A 17,557-nucleotide genomic window follows, 5' to 3' on the forward strand; every position below is an offset into this window, starting at 1 on the left:
CATTACATTAAGCAAAATAAGTCAGACAAGGACAAATATCACATCTTCTATCACAAATAATCTAGATTTAAATAAAATATATTCAACATAATACGAGACATGAAAGCAGAATGGACTACTTGGAGGGGGAAAGGAGACAAGCAGTTAGAGTCAGGAGGTGGAAGATGGGTAGAGGAGTGAATATGAGCAAAATATAATGATACATGTGTATAAAATGCCAAAAATTAGACCCATTATTTCATATGCTTTCAAAAAGGAGACTGGGGATATCACTGAGTTGATAGAGTACTTGAATAGCATGCGCAAAGCTCCGGATTCACACCCAGCATTGCACAAACCAGGTGTGAGGGTTCATGCCACAATCCCATCCTTCAGACAGCCTTCCTAATGCTGCGGCCCTTTAATACAGTTCCTCAGACTGCGGGGACCCCAATCATAAGAGTATTTTTGTTGTCACTTCATAGCCGTAATCTTGTGGCTGTGATGAATCATCATGCAAATATCTGATATTTCTGATGGTCTTCAGCGACCCTGTGAAAGGGTCAAAGGGGTCACGACCCACACGTTGCTGCCTTAGGACACAGAGAAAGAAGAACTAGAAGCTCAGTGTAAGTCTCAGCTACGTAACATATTTGAGGGCAGACTCGGCAGAAATCACAGGCAGTCTTGGAATTCTTCACTTTCAGTGCATCTCACAAACCACAAAGAGGGACTAGGGGCTGCTCAGCAGTCAAGACTGCAAGCTGCTCGTGTAGAGGACCTGAGCTTGGCTCCCAGAATCCACTCTTGTACATCCTACATCCTTCTCCCTTCTCCAGAGACCTCTTTCTTCTCGCCTTGAGCCTTCATCCCCACAGCCATACTCTCAAGTCCTTACTGTGAATATCTGCATATCGTAAGAGCCTGCCCACAGCTCTACCAGCCCTATCTGATAGCTGTCAAACCCTTTGACCTGCTTGTGTGCTTTTATTGCTTAAAACCTACAGATCCAGGATTTGTGTGCATTAGCAAAGATACAAGCCTCTATGATGTCCCATCTACCGTCATCCACTACCAGCCACTCAGCCCAGTGTCCCAGAACAACATACCTCCACAGCAATTCTCCAGTGTGACACGTGGTCTCCTACGCCTGTATCCAGGACTTGTGCCTCCTCTTTCCAAGACAAGTCTTAAATCAAGCCCATTACCCTGCTAAGCTCACACACACACACTACCCTTCCTTATTGTGGCACACATCTCGCGTAGCTATAAGTGTTCTTTATTTTCCCGCCTTCCCTAACATTCAGGCTTCACTAAGGGAGAGGCTAAATCAGGTTTATGCATTGCCCTATCACCAGTACCTCACACCATATCTGGCGCACAGTAGATAACAAATATTGGAATAACTGAGTGAATAATAACAGTAATAGGAACAACAATGTCCACCCAAGCTAATGTGCCAAGCACTGTTTCAGCTCATTTATGTGTTTACTCATTTACTCCTCATTATCATCCATTGATAATTAGTACCACCTCCACTTTATACATGGAAAACACACTGTAACTTAAATATTTGATAATATGTCTAAATTATATACCCAGAAATGACAGAGTCAGACTCAGAACCTAGACTGTGAACTCTAGAGCCAAAGTTATTTAGCAAATCTCCAAATTGACTCTTTAAAAAAACAAAAAACAAAAAAAAACACTAAGACTTTTTAAGAAATTGTGTGTGTGTGTGTGTGTGTGTGTGTGTGCGCGCGCGCACGCGTGTGTGTGTCCATGTGCACCATGTATATGTAGGTGCCCAGAGTAAACAGAAGAGGGCATCAGATCCCCTGGAGCTGGGGTTTACAGGGCCTTATGAGCCACCCAGTGTGAGTGCTGGGAACTGAACCCAGGTCTTCTGCAGGAGCAGCAAAAGCTCTCGCCCACTGAGCCATCTCTCTCGAATCTAGGACTGCCTCTCTGGCATGTATGATTCAGCTCGAATATCATCTTCATTGGCAGCCTTTCCATAGCAACCACACTGAGGTATATGCCTCTCTTCTGTATCTCATAGAACTTCACAGATAATTTATCAGTGTTCATCAAACTTCTGCATAATCTGTTCTGTTCAATCAGGTCCTTAGCAAACCCTTTGAGCCTTGTTACCATTTGTGGTATCTTTGGTGCCTATTCATATAGTAAGTACTCAAATAAAATAGCTTTCATGGTTGGATGCATGGATGGATGGATGGATGGATGGATGGATGGATGGATGGATGGATGGACGGACAGCCTGAGCTGGAGCTATAAGCATTCATTTTCAGATAATCCAGCAGGTGGCAGAAGAAGACAACAACTGAAGAGAAAATGGGCTGCCTTACCTTTCACATTGGTCACTTTCTTCATGATGGTTTTCTGACCTTGACACAAGGTCACCGTCACTGTAGCTCCTGGTGAACCAAAACCCCAGATCACCGCCCCTGAAGGCTCCTTCTGCAGCACCATGTAATTATCGATGTATGAGGCAAAGCGAAAACCAATACCTAGAAATGTTGGCAAACACTTAGGAGACTATCATCAGAGAGACTGAGCATCAAGTGGAAGTAACATACAGTCCTTGTACAAAAGAATACGAGTCTACACAAGCTTTGTAATCTTCCCAAACTAGACCGTGCTGCTCTTAACTAAATAACAACATAACAAGAACAGTTTCCAACAATATGCATCACAGGATAACATGATCACTAAGTAAACTTAGGACCCAGGACAACAACCAATGTACACAATCTCCTTCCCTCCCCATTCATAGCTCTTGGTCAACCCTCCACCCTACGCCCTGGCTCTAAAACTTGGCCCTAACACTTAAACCAAACCACTTCCTTCCCCAACTCTCCGTCACCGTGCCCACTCCTAGGAGCTAGGAAGAGTGATGCCTGCCTCCAACCCAGCCTCCCTAATGCCAGGCCCATCTTCATCTCCTGCCTTCCATCCTGCCACTGCCAAACCCCTTCACGTCGTTCCTCTTAGCATGCATTGTTGTTGTCGTTATTGTCTGGGTTTTGGGGGGTTTGATGTTTTTTTTTTTTATGACCCGGTATGACGCTTATGACCGTGACAAGTCTCCCTGAGAAATTCAGATAAATTCGGGACACAAAATTAAGATCATGGAGAGACAGAAGGTTAAAATCTCAGAGAAAAATGTCTCGTCACCATTTCACAGGCAAAGGAAAGAGGAGGCATACTTGCATATTGGATTCTGTGCTAAGAGTCACCAAGAAGACTGAATAAGAATTCACTTTAACGAGATCATTTCTATTTTTAACTCATAGCCTATATCGAAGTACTTTTTAAATAACAAGCGTTGATCCACATGATCCCAGTGAGCTCACAGAAATTTAACTAGGAAAATTATAAAACTTACATCCCAATTTGTCTCAACAGAAAAGATTTCTTTAAATCCTCCAAAGAAATTAATTTACAAAATTAAGGTTTTTTTTAATAAGCATGATAAGCAGGAAAGAGAATTAGAATTAACAAACAAAGCTGACATTTTCCTCTCTGAAAGCTACAAAAGATGGCAGGCCCCTTAGGCTATACTTAACAGGGCAGTAGAGCTTATGGGGGTCTCCTCACAAGCTTGGTGGCCTATTTATACTGCTCTTAGAATACCAGACAAGTCCCTAAAAATCCTCAGCACTCTTTCTCACTCAGGAGTTCATCTGATCATGAAGCCTCCATGACAATCAAGGATTATCCAGAAGGCCTAACAAGCTCAAGATGCATGTACCATGAGCAAAACACTCTAGAACCACAACATCCCAGAATTGCATAAGCAGGCTGGCGGCCTGCTGGGGAAACCGGGAGGCATATGTGTGGGAGGACCCTGTCTCGGGCAGATACAGAACAAAAGCTGAAGCAAAGGCATAAATAAGAACTAAGTAGAGAGAGGGCTGGAGTTAGAGGAATTGAGTGAAGAAAACATTGCTGACGAATTAGAGTATGCAACCAGTAGTCTGTCCATAGGCTGGGGAATGCCTTTTCAAGCCAGTCTGTGTTTGCCAACACACATTTATAGAAAGTCTTTGCGAAGAGCTTTAGGATGAGCAAAAGAATTTTAGAGGTGGAAAATATCTTTATAATAATAGTATAATTGTGCTACTTACTGATCAAGAGATACAAACACATTACCCATCGAGGGACTAGGACACAAATAGATTAAGCAATTTTTAAGAATAGTTAGAACAGCTGTGAAGTCAATAAATATCTCTTGATACCTACTGTGTGCCAGGCACTGTTTTACACACTGAGGCTATAACGGTGGAGGGAAGATTCTACCAACAATAGATAAAAAAGTCTTGCTGCTGGGGATTTTGCAACCTACTAGGAAGTTACACATGTAACGGAGTGCTGAAGATACTGGAGACAGTAATTTCCTTGACTGACCTCAGAAGGAAGTTGATGACAGAATTAGAATCCATGTCATCTAATTCTGAAGGAATCATTTCCTTTCTGCTTCAGTTAGATCGTGATGATAGTGTAAAGAAAAATTATATACTCTACCCTTACAAAGTTCACATTCTAAGCTGGACAGACAGCGAAAGATACTGAGGACCAGAAACGGACAGAAAAGAGTCACACATCTCAAACAACCAGGCATAGTCAAAATGATTTTTTTTTTAAGGTGCTGGATTTCTCCCTTCATTTCAGAACTGAAGTGGAAAATAAGAATGGGAGCTGTGGGGAAGAAGCAATCATTACAAGCAGACGAGCAAAAGTTTTCAGACAGCAGCTACCTCTGATGAGAAGCCAGCAGAGGTACTAATAAGGAGTACCCTGGCAGTCTCGGTAAAAACCGGTGTTGTAGCTCTCACACTGGGTGGTGAGTTCATAGAGACCCTCATTGTGAGATGTAACTTTTTGTTACATTATAAACATGAGCAAAAGAAGAGAGTTAAAGGGAAGACGTTAGGATAGGCCAGGAAGAAGGGAGAGAACTCTAGAGCACCTATGAATGGCAAGAGCAACCAAGGTCATGTAATATGACCCAAAGGAAATGAAACAGTGATATTAAATGTGACAGACCTTAAGAAAAAAACTAAGAGGAAAACTCCATTGTCTTTACCTTCTCCCCACCTCCTCTGATAGGTTCCAAAGACGATGAGAGAGACAAGAAATGGGAAAGACCGCTAACTACAGTGCACTAGCTTTGAAACTCTGAAAGGCCATTGATGGCTGGGTCTGTCTTGTGCTTAGGTAGAGCACAATCAAGCCTTTTCTTCTCACTTTAACCTTCATTTCTTTTATTTACTGTGGTGAAGAAAGTTCAAATTCCCAGCATTCTAGCCAAGAGCTCTACCGCTGGGCTATAATCCCAACCCCTCAAATTTCATTTATTGACAGTGTTTGGGGTCCACTCTTAAAGTGATAGAGATAAGAAAAAGGGTGGGTGGATCCAGCATTAACTATCACTTTACTTTGAGTGAGGAGTCTCAAAGATTTACTTTGAGGCAGATTCTTATCATCAGACATCTCCATGCTGAGAGGCAATGTCCAGTCTGGGTTAGTCAGATGACAAGCTCTGCCCTGCAGAATGACCAGTGTGAGTTAGCCTCCTCCCCAATGTGATGAGCCTTCTCCCTCCACCAATCTCTCTAAGCTGCACCAAAATTCAGAACTGAACCTTAAATTATTCTGCGCTAGTGAGGGGGTTGCATTTCTTAGCCCTAATAACCACTTAAACTAGTAAAATTTAATTCCCTCAAGGCACCCATTCCGATAGAAGCCCTCCCCAAGGGTACCACTGTGGGGGCAGGTGCTGAAGTATTTTGGATGACTCAGTCACCTGTTTCCAAATATTATCTAACTAGCTTCGCCCCCTTTTCTCAGAACTCTCCTGAAGGTTTCGGTCTGGGCACATAGGAGCCTCCCCAACTTGATAAACCGAAGTGTCCCTTTGCCCCCTGTGCTTCAAGTGAAGGACCGTGGGTGGGTGGGGATAAAGGCAGCTGACGGCCCAGCAGGACTTTCACCTTCACACCAGGCCTAGGTAGGAAAAGACCGGTTCTGACTCAAACCAGACCTTGAGAGGGAACGAGGGCCAAGATCCTGCAGAGGATCTGAAAGGGAAGGGTCCCGCAGAGTCATGTCACCTCACCTGCACTTCTGCTGGCTCGAACGATTATGAGCAGCAGCAGGCCACACACAGACCCCAGGGCAACCATGCTTGCGGAAATCCGTGTCAACGCGCTGGACTCAGGAAGAGCCCCTAGGCAGGGGCGGGGACGGGGGAGTGGTCTCTGTGGTGGGCGGGGCTTGGGAGGGCCAAATAGCGGGCCCCACCCCCTAGTCTTCAGTACGCGAAACCATCCTCGGCACGGCGCAAGGCGCTGCCCCTCTCCTTCCCGGCCACCGTAGTTTAAAAAAAACAAAAAAAAAAACAAAAAACGGTTACCCAGCAACGAGATAAAACAACTGGAACCATCCGCACCAGCTTGAAGAGAAAGAAGAGGTGAGGTAGTTTTTCCGCATTCCCTCTCCAACGTGGAGGCTTCGCCTTTTCCGTCGTGTGGCCTAGTCTCTCGGCATCCCCGACACTCCCGCAACCCCTGGAGCGGATAGGGAGCCCGGAAAGCCCTTTCTTGGAGAATCTGGAACGCTAGGTCGTCGACGTCCCGCCCACGGTTTGACCCGTCTTCCCCCTCTACCGCCCGCGCTCTCCCGCCCGGTTCAGGGCTTTTCACAGTCCTCAAAGATTCGGTATTTAATCTCCCGTTCCCGCCCACAAGAGAGAAGGAAGACTCTCCACAGGTTAGGCCTCGTTAAACCTCAAGTCCTCCCGCCTAGACCCCTCCCAGCGCCCCTTTGTGCCTCTCAGGGTAATGAACCCAATCCCGAAGCAGTCTTTACTCAGGGACCCAGCCCTCTCTTTGTCAGACACCTTTCAGCCACCAGCCCTTGAATTACAAAATAGAAGGCCAGGCAAACACAGGAAATAAAACTTCACCAAACTTCAAAGGCTGGCCTCTAAAACCACGACCTCTCTTTCTCAGCCCTACCCTAGAATATCTAGAATACAGAGGTGCTTGAAGACTTTATAGGCCATGCTTCAGAAGTGGGGGCTGAAAAAGAAAGTGAAATTTTATACAACAAATTATAATAATTTCTAGAACCAAGACTAGTTTTTTTTGGGGGGGGGGGTTGCTTTTTGGGTTTGTTTTTTTTTTTTTCCGAGACAGGGTTTCCTTGTGTAACCCTGACTGTCCTGGGACTCGATTTGTAGATTAGACTGACCCCAAACTCGGAGATTTGCCCACCTGTCTCCCAATTACTGGGATCAGAGGAGTGCTCCCCCGCCCTCAGCTGACCAGTTTGTTTTTTAATTTTAAACTTTAAACAGTTTCTTCTTAGCAGTGTAAACGGGACTATATGAGCTTCCCAGCAACCACTGTCTCTTAAATATTGCCAGCTAGCAAAAACCAACCTCACCTTTTAAGGACAGGAAGACAAAGTACTTAATATCTAGGGAAAACTGTAGCTCTCTAACTTTAAAAAAAAATAAATGATTTGTCTAAAGTAGTGGATCTGCATTTATAATACTATAATTCTCGGGCTGTGGTGTGACACACCTTTAATCCCACCACTTGGGAGACAGGACAGCCAGGGCTATGTAAAGACACCTTATCTCAAAAGGAAAAACAAAACAAAAACCCAATGATTCGTGATAGAGTTAAAAAACTCCAAAAGAAATGGGTAGACTTAGAGGGTTGAATTTTGTTTTCATTTATTGAGTGTGAATGTCTGTATGGGTGCAACCCTGGGGACACAGCCTGCCTATGGAACTCGGAGAACAGTTTGTGGGAGTCAGTTCTCGCCTTCCACAATGTGGATTGCAGGGATTTCTTTCCAGTCTATCTTTACCTACTGAAGTAATTCACCACCATGCCTGGATTGTATGAACTTTTTTAAGTCCAAAATATGTGTGTCTGTGAAATAATTTGAGTTGTTGTGATTGTGAGTTGGTTTGCTGTAGCTGTGATTATGTACTTTAAATTAGATACATTAAAATTAGATACTTTTAACTAAATCTTCAGGTACCATAGGCAATTCTTTCCAAGGAGATGTCGATTCCTTTCTCCAACACCCACTACCGAATTCCACAAGGATTTGGAAATCTTCTTGAAGGGCTGACACGGGAGATTCTGAGGGAGCAACCGGAGAATATACCAGCTTTTGCCGCAGCGTATTTTGAAAACCTTCTAGAAAAAAGAGAGAGTAAGCTCTTTTTTAAAAAAAATAGGAATTTTTAAAAAAACTAAGCATTCTGTTATGGTAAAACGTACAATTGAAGAATATACCTGTCTTCAGCCTGTGATCTCCATACATATGCAAACACATGTCCACACACCCTCAACACACACACACACACACACACACACGTACCCACACACATGGGAACACAAAAACATATACATACACAGAAAAGAGAACAATAACAACAACAGAAACTAAAGATCGTGTTAATTGTGCAGGAAACCTTTGTGAGACAGGTTCTTGCTATTTGAAACAGTATGTACAGTTCACTCCCCAGGCCACTCTCATTGCGTTTCTCACATAGAGGGTGTTGAAGGAGGTGGGCCTGTTCCTATGCGTCTCTGTTAGCTGACTGCCTGTTCTTCCTGAGAGGATAATTTGTGGCTTTCTTTAAATTTTGATTCCTCTCATTTGAAAGTATTATAAGTGCTATAAAAATATTTCAACACTCTTTAGATTAAGTAAATTGGTTTTCGCTGGGGTATATGAAACTGTTCTTCAACGAAGACACAGAAACAAACTGCTTTGTCAAGTGGATTGCCAGTTGGGAAAGGTAATTTACATTCTATATGCCCTCCAGGTCCCATCCTACATAGAGACTAGAGTCCATGCTAATAGTAACTTTTTGATTCCAAGCCAAAGTGAACTTCCTACATTCCCTTTCATAAAGACAATCTTCAGATCCCAGCTTTGAAGGTTCATGACTATGAAGGTCTGGCCCAGTGGTCAAAGGTCTGGCCCATTGCAATCGTAACTTTGTACTGAAAACCTGTTCTTTGCCTGAAACAATCCTGTTATATAAGCTTTGTTATTATTACTTTGGGCAAAGGAGACTAGAAATAGCCTCAAACAAACAGACGTTGCTTTGAAAATCATTTTACAAAGAGAAGAAACCCAGAGCAAAGCAAGAATCAAAACAACTCCCGTACACACAAACAGCTTCACCCCTGCCCCTTATGATCCCACCTTTGAAGAACTCAAAATTTCACTAATTTCCTGATTACTGCCGATCTGTCCCATATCTAGTCAGAGTGCACAGCCTGCAGCATTAGTGGGAAAGGCTATTAAACATGTTTGATTACAAGTAGTAGTTTTATGTACATGAATTTTGTTATTATAACATTAATTTTGCAAATTCATGCAGTAAAAATCTTTGGTCATTTGTTTAACTTTAGAACTCAGGAACATACCACTAAAAACATATTTGAGTCATTGTTACCAGGGCACAGTAATAAAAACAACTGATGACGAAGGACCTCAGAGTGCAAGCTCTCTGATAAACAAATGACTAAAACCTTTGAAAAAATCCAACTACCACACCCACTTCCACCTAGATCAACTACACATGGATTTCCAACTGACACAGTAGAAGAATTTAGCCTTCCCAAGCAAAGGCAAAATAAACGGTTGTAAGTTTCTCGTCCAGTCTCCCACATTGCAAGAATCCCCTTGCCACCATGTTTCACAGATGGTTACTGGTCTCCATTTTTTGTGATGGGAAACCTGTTAAAATACAATGTAAGTGGTCTCTCCAATCAGTAGGGAAAATGAACTTCTTAAATGATAGTGAGATAAAAATGGATAAACAAAATAGCATCAGTTCTTTATGGCACACAGCCAGATAAATTATAACCTGACTCCAAGTTTAAACATGAAAAAGAAACCATATAGATGCTAGGAGAAAACATCTTGCTTGCTAAGTTGCCTTTGTTGCTTCAAATCCAAATACAACAGGGGGACAGATTGATAGAATTGACAACATAAAAAGTAAACTTGTATGTGGCAAAACACCATGAAGAAAACAAAAACGCAAATAGCAAACTGAGAAAAAATGCTTGCAATTTGCATACCAGTAAGTTAATAAACCTAATAAAAAGCTTGTAAAAATATTGTGTTGTAACATATGTATACCAAGAGATACCAACAAACAGTTCACACAGAGGTAAACGCAGATAGCCCTTAACATGAAAATGTAGTCAGACTGGCCCATAATAGCAACTCAAATCAAAATGTCACTCAGCTGGGGATGGAGAGATGGTTTAGGGGTAAAGAGCACTTCCTGCTTTTGCAGAGGACCCAAGTTCAGATAACAGTACCCACTTCTGGAGGCTCACAACTTCCTGTAACTACAGTTCCAGGGAATCTGACTTCCTCTTTATTTCCATAGGCACACACACACATAAAGAAAAATAGAAGAAATTACACTGAACTGCCATCAGCTGCTCCTGCATCATACTGTCAGAAGGTCAAGAGTTTGACAGTATGGTTTGTAGATACAGCTGAGAGAAATAAGCCCTTATACCCATTCCTACTAAATATGTAATATAAAATCTAAAGGAAAGGAATTTTGGAATGTCTGCCAAAATTCCATATTTATTTAACCTGTAGCCCAGAAGGTTACTCTTTTCATTACAGCATTATGACAACAACCCAAATATACATATTAGGTGTTTTGTTTTGCTTTTTTTAAATTTTTGGGCTGGCAAAACAGTCTTTAACTAATACTTTAAAATTGTGAACCAACGTAGACCTTACCTTTTTTAAGTTATCACATGTATTTGTGACAGTGATAAAAGCTGACTAAGCTGTAGAGTTATTCCAGAAACTTTGACCTGTATATTAAGGAATAAATCAAGCAAGTATGCTAGTCTTATTGGGAATAAAATTTGGAGTGTAAGAAAATATAATTTTATAAATAGTTTAATAAAACCATGTAATCTTGAATTTAGAAATAGCAATGTGATCTTTTCTCTTTTAAAATGGAAGCAGCTCAGAGAGTGAAGGCACCTGGTGAAAAGCCAGAAGACTAGAGTTCAACTTCCAAGACCCACATTGTGGAAAAACCAAGCAGACTCCTGAAATTTGCCATCTGACTTCCAACCATGTGCCATAGCATGTCCGTGCCCATACATATATAGAGCATCCACTCACATACTCATGCATGTATGCACTATTTTAAAGTATATCTTTTAATGGAAGTAGTTTCTGGTAGATTTTGAAACCTCAAAATCATAACTAACCGAATGTTAGTGGACATCTATCTCCTATATTATCATCTCTGAATACCAGTTCCCATGAACCAGACTATACACATGTGCAGTTCTATATACATGGGATAAATATATAAGACTAGGCTGACCATCTTCCCATCCTAATAATTTCTAGGGGTGCTAGCAAAGACCTGAAGAGCATCCAAGCACCTGTATAAGCTACCACTAACCAGATTTTGGACAAAGAGAGAATTAAGGAAAAATAATAAATCTCTATGGACCATAATTCCCCCAGGTTACTAAATATCTGTGAGATCATAATAATAAAATCAGTCACAGAATTCATCATTGTCAGGCTTCTTAGGAAAGTGCTGGGAGCAGCTGGTTATTCCGAGAGCTGGTAAAGGAATCAAACCTGTAACCTTTTTTGTAAGAGCCATATTTCAGGGTAACCAAATGGTTGCCTCTTTTCTTTATTGAATCCACCCAAAAATAAGTACTGATTAATTTAGAACATTATTATTTTGTACCCCTAAATAAGTTAGAGAGCACTCATCATGATCCCATAAAAATTATTTAAAGGTTAGAGAGAGCAAATTATGACTTATCTTCTGAGATTAGCACTACCAATCAGTATTCTTGCCAAAACAATCAAATCTGAATCAGATGAAACCTGCAACTCTAACTACTGACCTACAGAGAATTTAAGGGCAAATGTCCCTGTTAAAATTCCCGGTGGAGTCGTCAGAAATTACTACACTGGAAAATTCCAAAGGAAAACTGGCCCAACTTTATCAACAAATAAATTGCACAGAAAAACAAGGTGGTGGTGGATTTTCCACTAAAAACTCTTTAAAAGGCATAACAAAAGGTAGTGTGTGTCCATTTTGAGGCTCTGATATGACCAAGATAGCTAAGTGTATTAGACATTGCAGACAATTTTGGATAGTAGGCTAGATGCAGGATGATTGTAAGGAATTGTTAATATTTCAGATATGGTAATGGTACATGCTTATATTTTAAAGACTATTTTAAAGGTACAAATTTAAATGTTTATAGATGAATTAATATGGTGTTTAGGGTTGGCCGGAAAATAACTAGAAGAATATGTAGAGATAAAATGATAAACCATGAATTGGCCATTGTAGCCTCTAGGGAATGTGCACGTGAGGCTTGTCAGAACATCCCACTTTTGGAGTTTGAAAATCTTCATGATAAAAAATTAAAGGAAATTATATTTGGACGGAAATACTTCTTGTTTGTGTTAGCTGTCTACATAGTGTGTTTCATGTGAAAACCCTCCCTTCCACTTTTCCAGACTCCCTGATCCCTTAACCATGTTTTGTATGCTTTTATGCAGTTGCTAATGCATGCTTTAGGTGTCTGTTCACTTGAATATTGGCATTTGTTCTTTCTTTACCATTTTCTTGTGAGTAAATGTCCCCTAAAGGATCATTCAGTATTAAACTAGGCATCATATATTTAATAATTATTTATGCCTGCAGCACTGGGCTGTTCAATGCCAATAAGATTTTCAGCTGTCAGTAAAGAACCTATGATAAAACAAGAAACCTGTATTCCTGTATTATTCTAGATTCACTGTAATGAACACAAAATAAATATAAAAATATTTTTGTTATTTAGAAACCAACTTTGATCCAGCAGAATGGGGGGCTAAGCTAGAGGACCGCTTCTATAACAACCACGCATTCAAGGTATAGTTCTATGAAGCTACCAGATTTGGCTATATTTTCTCTACCAATAAAAGAAATTATTATTGTCTCCCCCAAGTTTCGAGAAGTGTGTCAAGCTTTATTAATAGCTTAATAAAACTTCTTTATAATGAGAGATAATCTTCTAAACTATCTGAATTGAGTACTGATACTTAGTATAAATTTAAAGATGACCAATAGGAGAAAGAGCATGATATCATAGAATCACTCTTATCTCTTATTCTTTAAATTTTATTTAGCATCATAAGTCATAAATTATATTTCATAAAATAAAACACTATTAGTCCAACTTTTCCATTTGCATGTTACAAAAAGACTAATTTGAATTAAATATTATCGTGCATGCCTTTGATCTTGGGACTCAGAGGCAGAGGAAGGTAGATCTCTGAGTTCGAGGCCAACCTGGTCTGCAGAGCAAGTTCCAGGACAGCCAGGGCTACAGAGAGAAACCCTATCTCAAAACAGCAACAACAACAAATGACAATAAATTAAATTTTTTTACAATACTACTCTAGACAGCTGAAGAAACACCATTTTCTCAGATGTTACTCTGACAGAGATGTTAGAGATTGACAAAGTTCAGGCTTTAATGTACTCCAATAGATTTGCAAAATATTTTTGTAGAAGCTGTTACTTTTCATTCAGAAGTGAATTTCTATCCATTTGCACCTGCTTGTGTGAGTCTGTTGCTTTTATTTGTAGTTTAGCCATGATTATCTACACGCATACATGCAAGAGTTTTTGGTTTGTTCATTTGTTTGGTTTTTTTTGTTTTTACTTAAATCAAAAAAATAATGTTGAAAATGTTATGTCCTTGTGTCACATCGAAAATTCAAGGAGTTTCTTTTATTTTGGGTTTCCATGATTTTGTTATTTATTTATTTATCCTCAATTTCCATGTTCTGTGTTAGACTCTCTTCCTGAAGGCAGTGAGTTATCAGTGCTTCTGTTTGCCAGAAGACTGGACTAGTCGTGTCAGAACAGACTGAGCTGGCTCCTCCTTTATGCTTATATCTTTTTCCAAAGTGAAACTCACTTCCTTGATTTAATATATTATTGTATGTTAATTGAATAAAATAATGGCTGACATTTTCATGTATGCACATAAGGTGACCATAATCATTCTCTATTACCTTCTCTTCCCAAATCCCCTTCCCTTCTGTAATACTGACTTAGTTTTTAACTTATCATTGTCATTAAAAAGTCAACCTGACTTCATAATATGGAGTACAGTGACTTTTATTTTATTACTATTGTAGAAACTATACACTGTTTTTTTTAACTATCCTCAAGATTTATTACCAAACCGAATCAATTTTGAGTGTGAGATGGTGGTTTATACCTTGAGTTTTTGTTCACTTCTTTTTTTCCAAGATAAACTGTTGTTTAAATACACACACACACACACACACACACACACACACACATATTTAATTTCCTAATGTTTCTCAATACCTTAACTTAAAGTTTCTCTTACGCAGTATGGTCCAGAGTTTTCTATCTTCAAAACAGTGCCTATGTGGCCCTCTTGTCTCTTTCTAGGACCAAGAACAAACTGAGATATGTGAACAAGAAATGGCCAAATCATCTGAGAAAGAAGAAACACCAGTTACGGCCTTTGTATGTAGTATTTTTCATTTACTTATGTATTGCTATACAAAATGGCATCGCTGAGTTTAAAGTTATGCACAAAATACATATTAACATACTTTTTGAAATTAAAATCATGCTTTCTAGATGATTAATATTGGTGATAAACTGGAAGATTATTTTCATAAATGCATTCTTCCCTTTAAAAATTTAGATCAGAAAATCTTTCCATGGAAAAGAGGCAGACAGATGAACTTGGAACCTCCTCTCATCTTTCATATTAATATTCTACTCTGGGAATTTTTTCACTACTTGTTGCCATTGCCACCACTCAAAGGCAAAGGTTAGAGATAACTAAAGGAAAACAATTACATACCACCAAATAAAATGGCCTTATACCATATGACTTACTCATACACCTGCAAGGTCTTCTATAGAAATACTTTCCTGCCTTGATATTTTACGTCCAAACCAACTACACATAGGAAAATCCACCCTCAGAGAGACTACCTATCTCTATTCAGTAGTGTGCTAAAGGCATTACTTGGAGATAATTGTGTACAATGCAATAAACATCATTCTAATAACTTAAAATACTAAAAGTATTGAGACCAAGGTAAACACTACAAACCAGAACTTTGGTGGTATTTTAGGAAGGCAATGTTGTTTTGTTCTATTATTTCTCTGTAGAGCCAGTTAAACATTTACCAGAACATTATTACCTGTATTCTTCATAGTTCAAACTAAATAAAAAACAGGCTTTGCCTGGTGGTGGTGGTGGCGCATGCCTTTAATCCCAGCATTTGGAAGGCAGAGGCAGGCAGATCTCTGTGAGTTCAAGGCCAGTCTGGTCTACAGAGCTAGTTCTAGGATGGACAGGCTACATAATATAACCCCATCTTTAAAAAAAAAAAGCAAAAAGAAAAGCAAGATTTTGCATAAAATTCATTCAGTGCAATGTCAGAGTTCAAACCTTTGAGTTCCGTTTCATGTCCTAGTATCTCAGTTAGCAATATTGATACCTAAAATGAATATGCGCCTCAGGGGTCCTTGACTTTACACCAACCTTTTCTTACATTATTTAACTAATCTAGAATAATATTACTACAACATAAATAATCTAATAGTGGCATCAGACATAATAGGGATTCAGGGAATATAGAAAAGCAGAGCCATTTCCTTACTTCTCTTGTAGATTCTCTTTCATAAGCTACTACAAGTTTGTGTTATGGTCCCATTGATTTTTAACTTAAGAGTAATTCACTTGCCCATATTGGAGAATCACCTCAAAGAATTTTATGCCTGTCTATTTGTATTTAAAAGTTTAAGAGCTAAACCTAACTCAGTTTGAAATATGAAATAGTGTGAATAGCTTTGAATAGTTCAAAGGTCCATCAATAGTTGACTGAATAATAAATTTCTGCTGAATGATGTCAGTACAATGGAACACAATGTTCATGTCCCTCCCATTAAAATTGAGCAAAATTATATATGAAATAATAGCATAGAAGAAAAAGCCCAGATACCTTGTTTCTTGGGGAAAGTAGCTGTAGAGCACTCCAATTAGTATGGTCTTGTTTTAAACTGAAAAACAAATGTATCTTCATGTAAATGGACTCACACATAGAGAAATTTTAGAAGGATGTATAAACATACACAAATACATACAGAGACACAACCTACAATAAAGGGTACTTTTTAGGAGCAGGATTTGAGGAGGTGAAAATATTTCAACTTGTACTACAAGTGATAACTTGAGGATTTTTAAATTTTTGTAGCTTAAAAAAGATATATTGAGGGCCGCATTTTTTTCAGTTCTACATTTAGGATCCATGAATTTTGCCATCTGTAAATTATACCTAAATTTAAAAGAAAAAGAAGAAACTGTATGTTGCTGTTTAAACAACTCTGATAAACCCAATTTACTAATAGTAAATTGACTTTCTCTTTGATGTTCCACCTCTAAATGTGTGGTTTTAATTGTCTAAACATTTCGAAATTAGAATTAACATTTATCAGTCTTGTATAATCACAATTACTTCAAAATAGCACATATGCTGGTGTTAACACAGAACAGTAATTACTTCAATAATTCTTGCTTCCACACTCTAAACACAAGGTTATTTCTCAGAAAACATTAAATAGGTTCTGTCTGGAAACAAGAGAAAAGTTGGCAACGAGCTTGTATTAAGACATATTAAAGAGTGGCAAGCTGAATGTCTGCTCTTTTGGCATTTAAACTTCTGTACACACACAGTGTGTGACAATGTATAAAATCCCCCAGGAAGCAACGGACTTCAGATAGTTGCATCTGTAAATTGGTTAAATCTATACATTCCTTTCTATGGCATCTAAGAGGCAGCATTCTGGAAAAGTGTCTCACTTTCTCTTCTTTCAATGAAGGAGGAGTCTACTGAGGAAGAAAGAGAAAAGGAGGAGTCTGCTGCTCTCAAAATCCAATCTGTCTTCCGGGGACATGTGGCCAGAGAAGAGGTAAAGAAAATGAAGTCAGATAAAAGTGAACAAGAGAAAGGAGAGGAAGACAAGTGAGGATACTGGCTTTACCCCACCACCACCCTAGAAAACATGAAAAAGTAATCCAAATCCATCAATGTTGTGGTTGTCATTTTTTTCCTCAGTAAGGGAGATTTGATGTAGTGGAATAGCTTTGTTGCTGTTGTGGAAATCTGTCATTAGCATTTGTTTAATAAATATGGCATTGAAACACACCCCATGAAGACTTTCCTGGGAACAAGAGGATTGCCTCTGCTTGTCCCCAACTTATGTATAAACCCCTTTGAATTCAACATCTAAACAGTAGTGCCTGACACTTCAGACCTTGAGTTGTGGTCTGACTATTATGCCCACATTCGTGGGTCGTCATGCCACTAAAGCCCACAAAGGAGACAAGTCCCATATGTAAAAGCAAAGAGCCTTTATTTTAATCAAGTTTGCAAACTCGGTCTC

The 17,557-nt window shown here is 39.5% G+C and overlaps 2 protein-coding genes across 3 annotated transcripts in view; one reads left to right on the forward strand and one right to left on the reverse strand.

Moving 5' to 3' along the window:
• Siae (sialic acid acetylesterase) overlaps nucleotides 1-6,277 on the reverse strand; it is a 35,503-nt gene extending 29,226 nt beyond the window's left edge. The window contains exons 1-2 of the mRNA XM_048448393.3: nucleotides 6,122-6,277; nucleotides 2,349-2,510 (exon numbers count right to left, since the gene is read on the reverse strand). Of these exons, the coding sequence (XP_048304350.3) occupies nucleotides 2,349-2,510; nucleotides 6,122-6,188 (229 nt within the window). The 5' untranslated portion in view covers nucleotides 6,189-6,277. The remainder of the gene's footprint in view (nucleotides 1-2,348; nucleotides 2,511-6,121) is intronic.
• Nucleotides 6,278-6,316: 39 nt separating this feature from the next.
• On the forward strand, nucleotides 6,317-17,198 carry Spa17 (sperm autoantigenic protein 17). 2 transcript variants are annotated; one of them, XM_048448405.3, is made up of 5 exons: nucleotides 6,317-6,475; nucleotides 8,058-8,238; nucleotides 12,912-12,982; nucleotides 14,543-14,620; nucleotides 16,994-17,198. In XM_048448405.3, the coding sequence occupies exons 2-5, from the start codon at nucleotides 8,085-8,087 to the stop codon at nucleotides 17,138-17,140; spliced, it is 450 nt and encodes a 149-aa protein (XP_048304362.1). In that variant the 5' UTR covers nucleotides 6,317-6,475; nucleotides 8,058-8,084; the 3' UTR covers nucleotides 17,141-17,198. The 2 variants fall into 2 exon arrangements, with proteins under 2 accessions (XP_048304362.1, XP_048304372.1); XM_048448415.3 differs by lacking the exon at nucleotides 6,317-6,475 and adding an exon at nucleotides 6,494-6,774.
• The last annotated feature ends 359 nt before the right edge of the window (nucleotides 17,199-17,557 follow it).

This window comes from Myodes glareolus, chromosome 4 (genome assembly GCF_982192425.1).
Source record: "Myodes glareolus chromosome 4, mMyoGla1.1, whole genome shotgun sequence".
Classification (NCBI taxonomy): Eukaryota; Metazoa; Chordata; class Mammalia; order Rodentia; family Cricetidae; genus Myodes; species Myodes glareolus.

Bases quoted from the DNA above. Each gene is read 5' to 3' on its own strand.
- Spa17 (XM_048448405.3), top strand. From the start codon at position 8,085: ATGTCGATTCCTTTCTCCAACACCCACTACCGAATTCCACAAGGATTT. The intron at 8,239-12,911 runs GTAAGCTCTTTT...TTTGTTATTTAG, and splicing joins CCTTCTAGAAAAAAGAGAGA to AAACCAACTTTGATCCAGCA. The intron at 14,621-16,993 runs GTATGTAGTATT...CTTTCAATGAAG, and splicing joins AAACACCAGTTACGGCCTTT to GAGGAGTCTACTGAGGAAGA.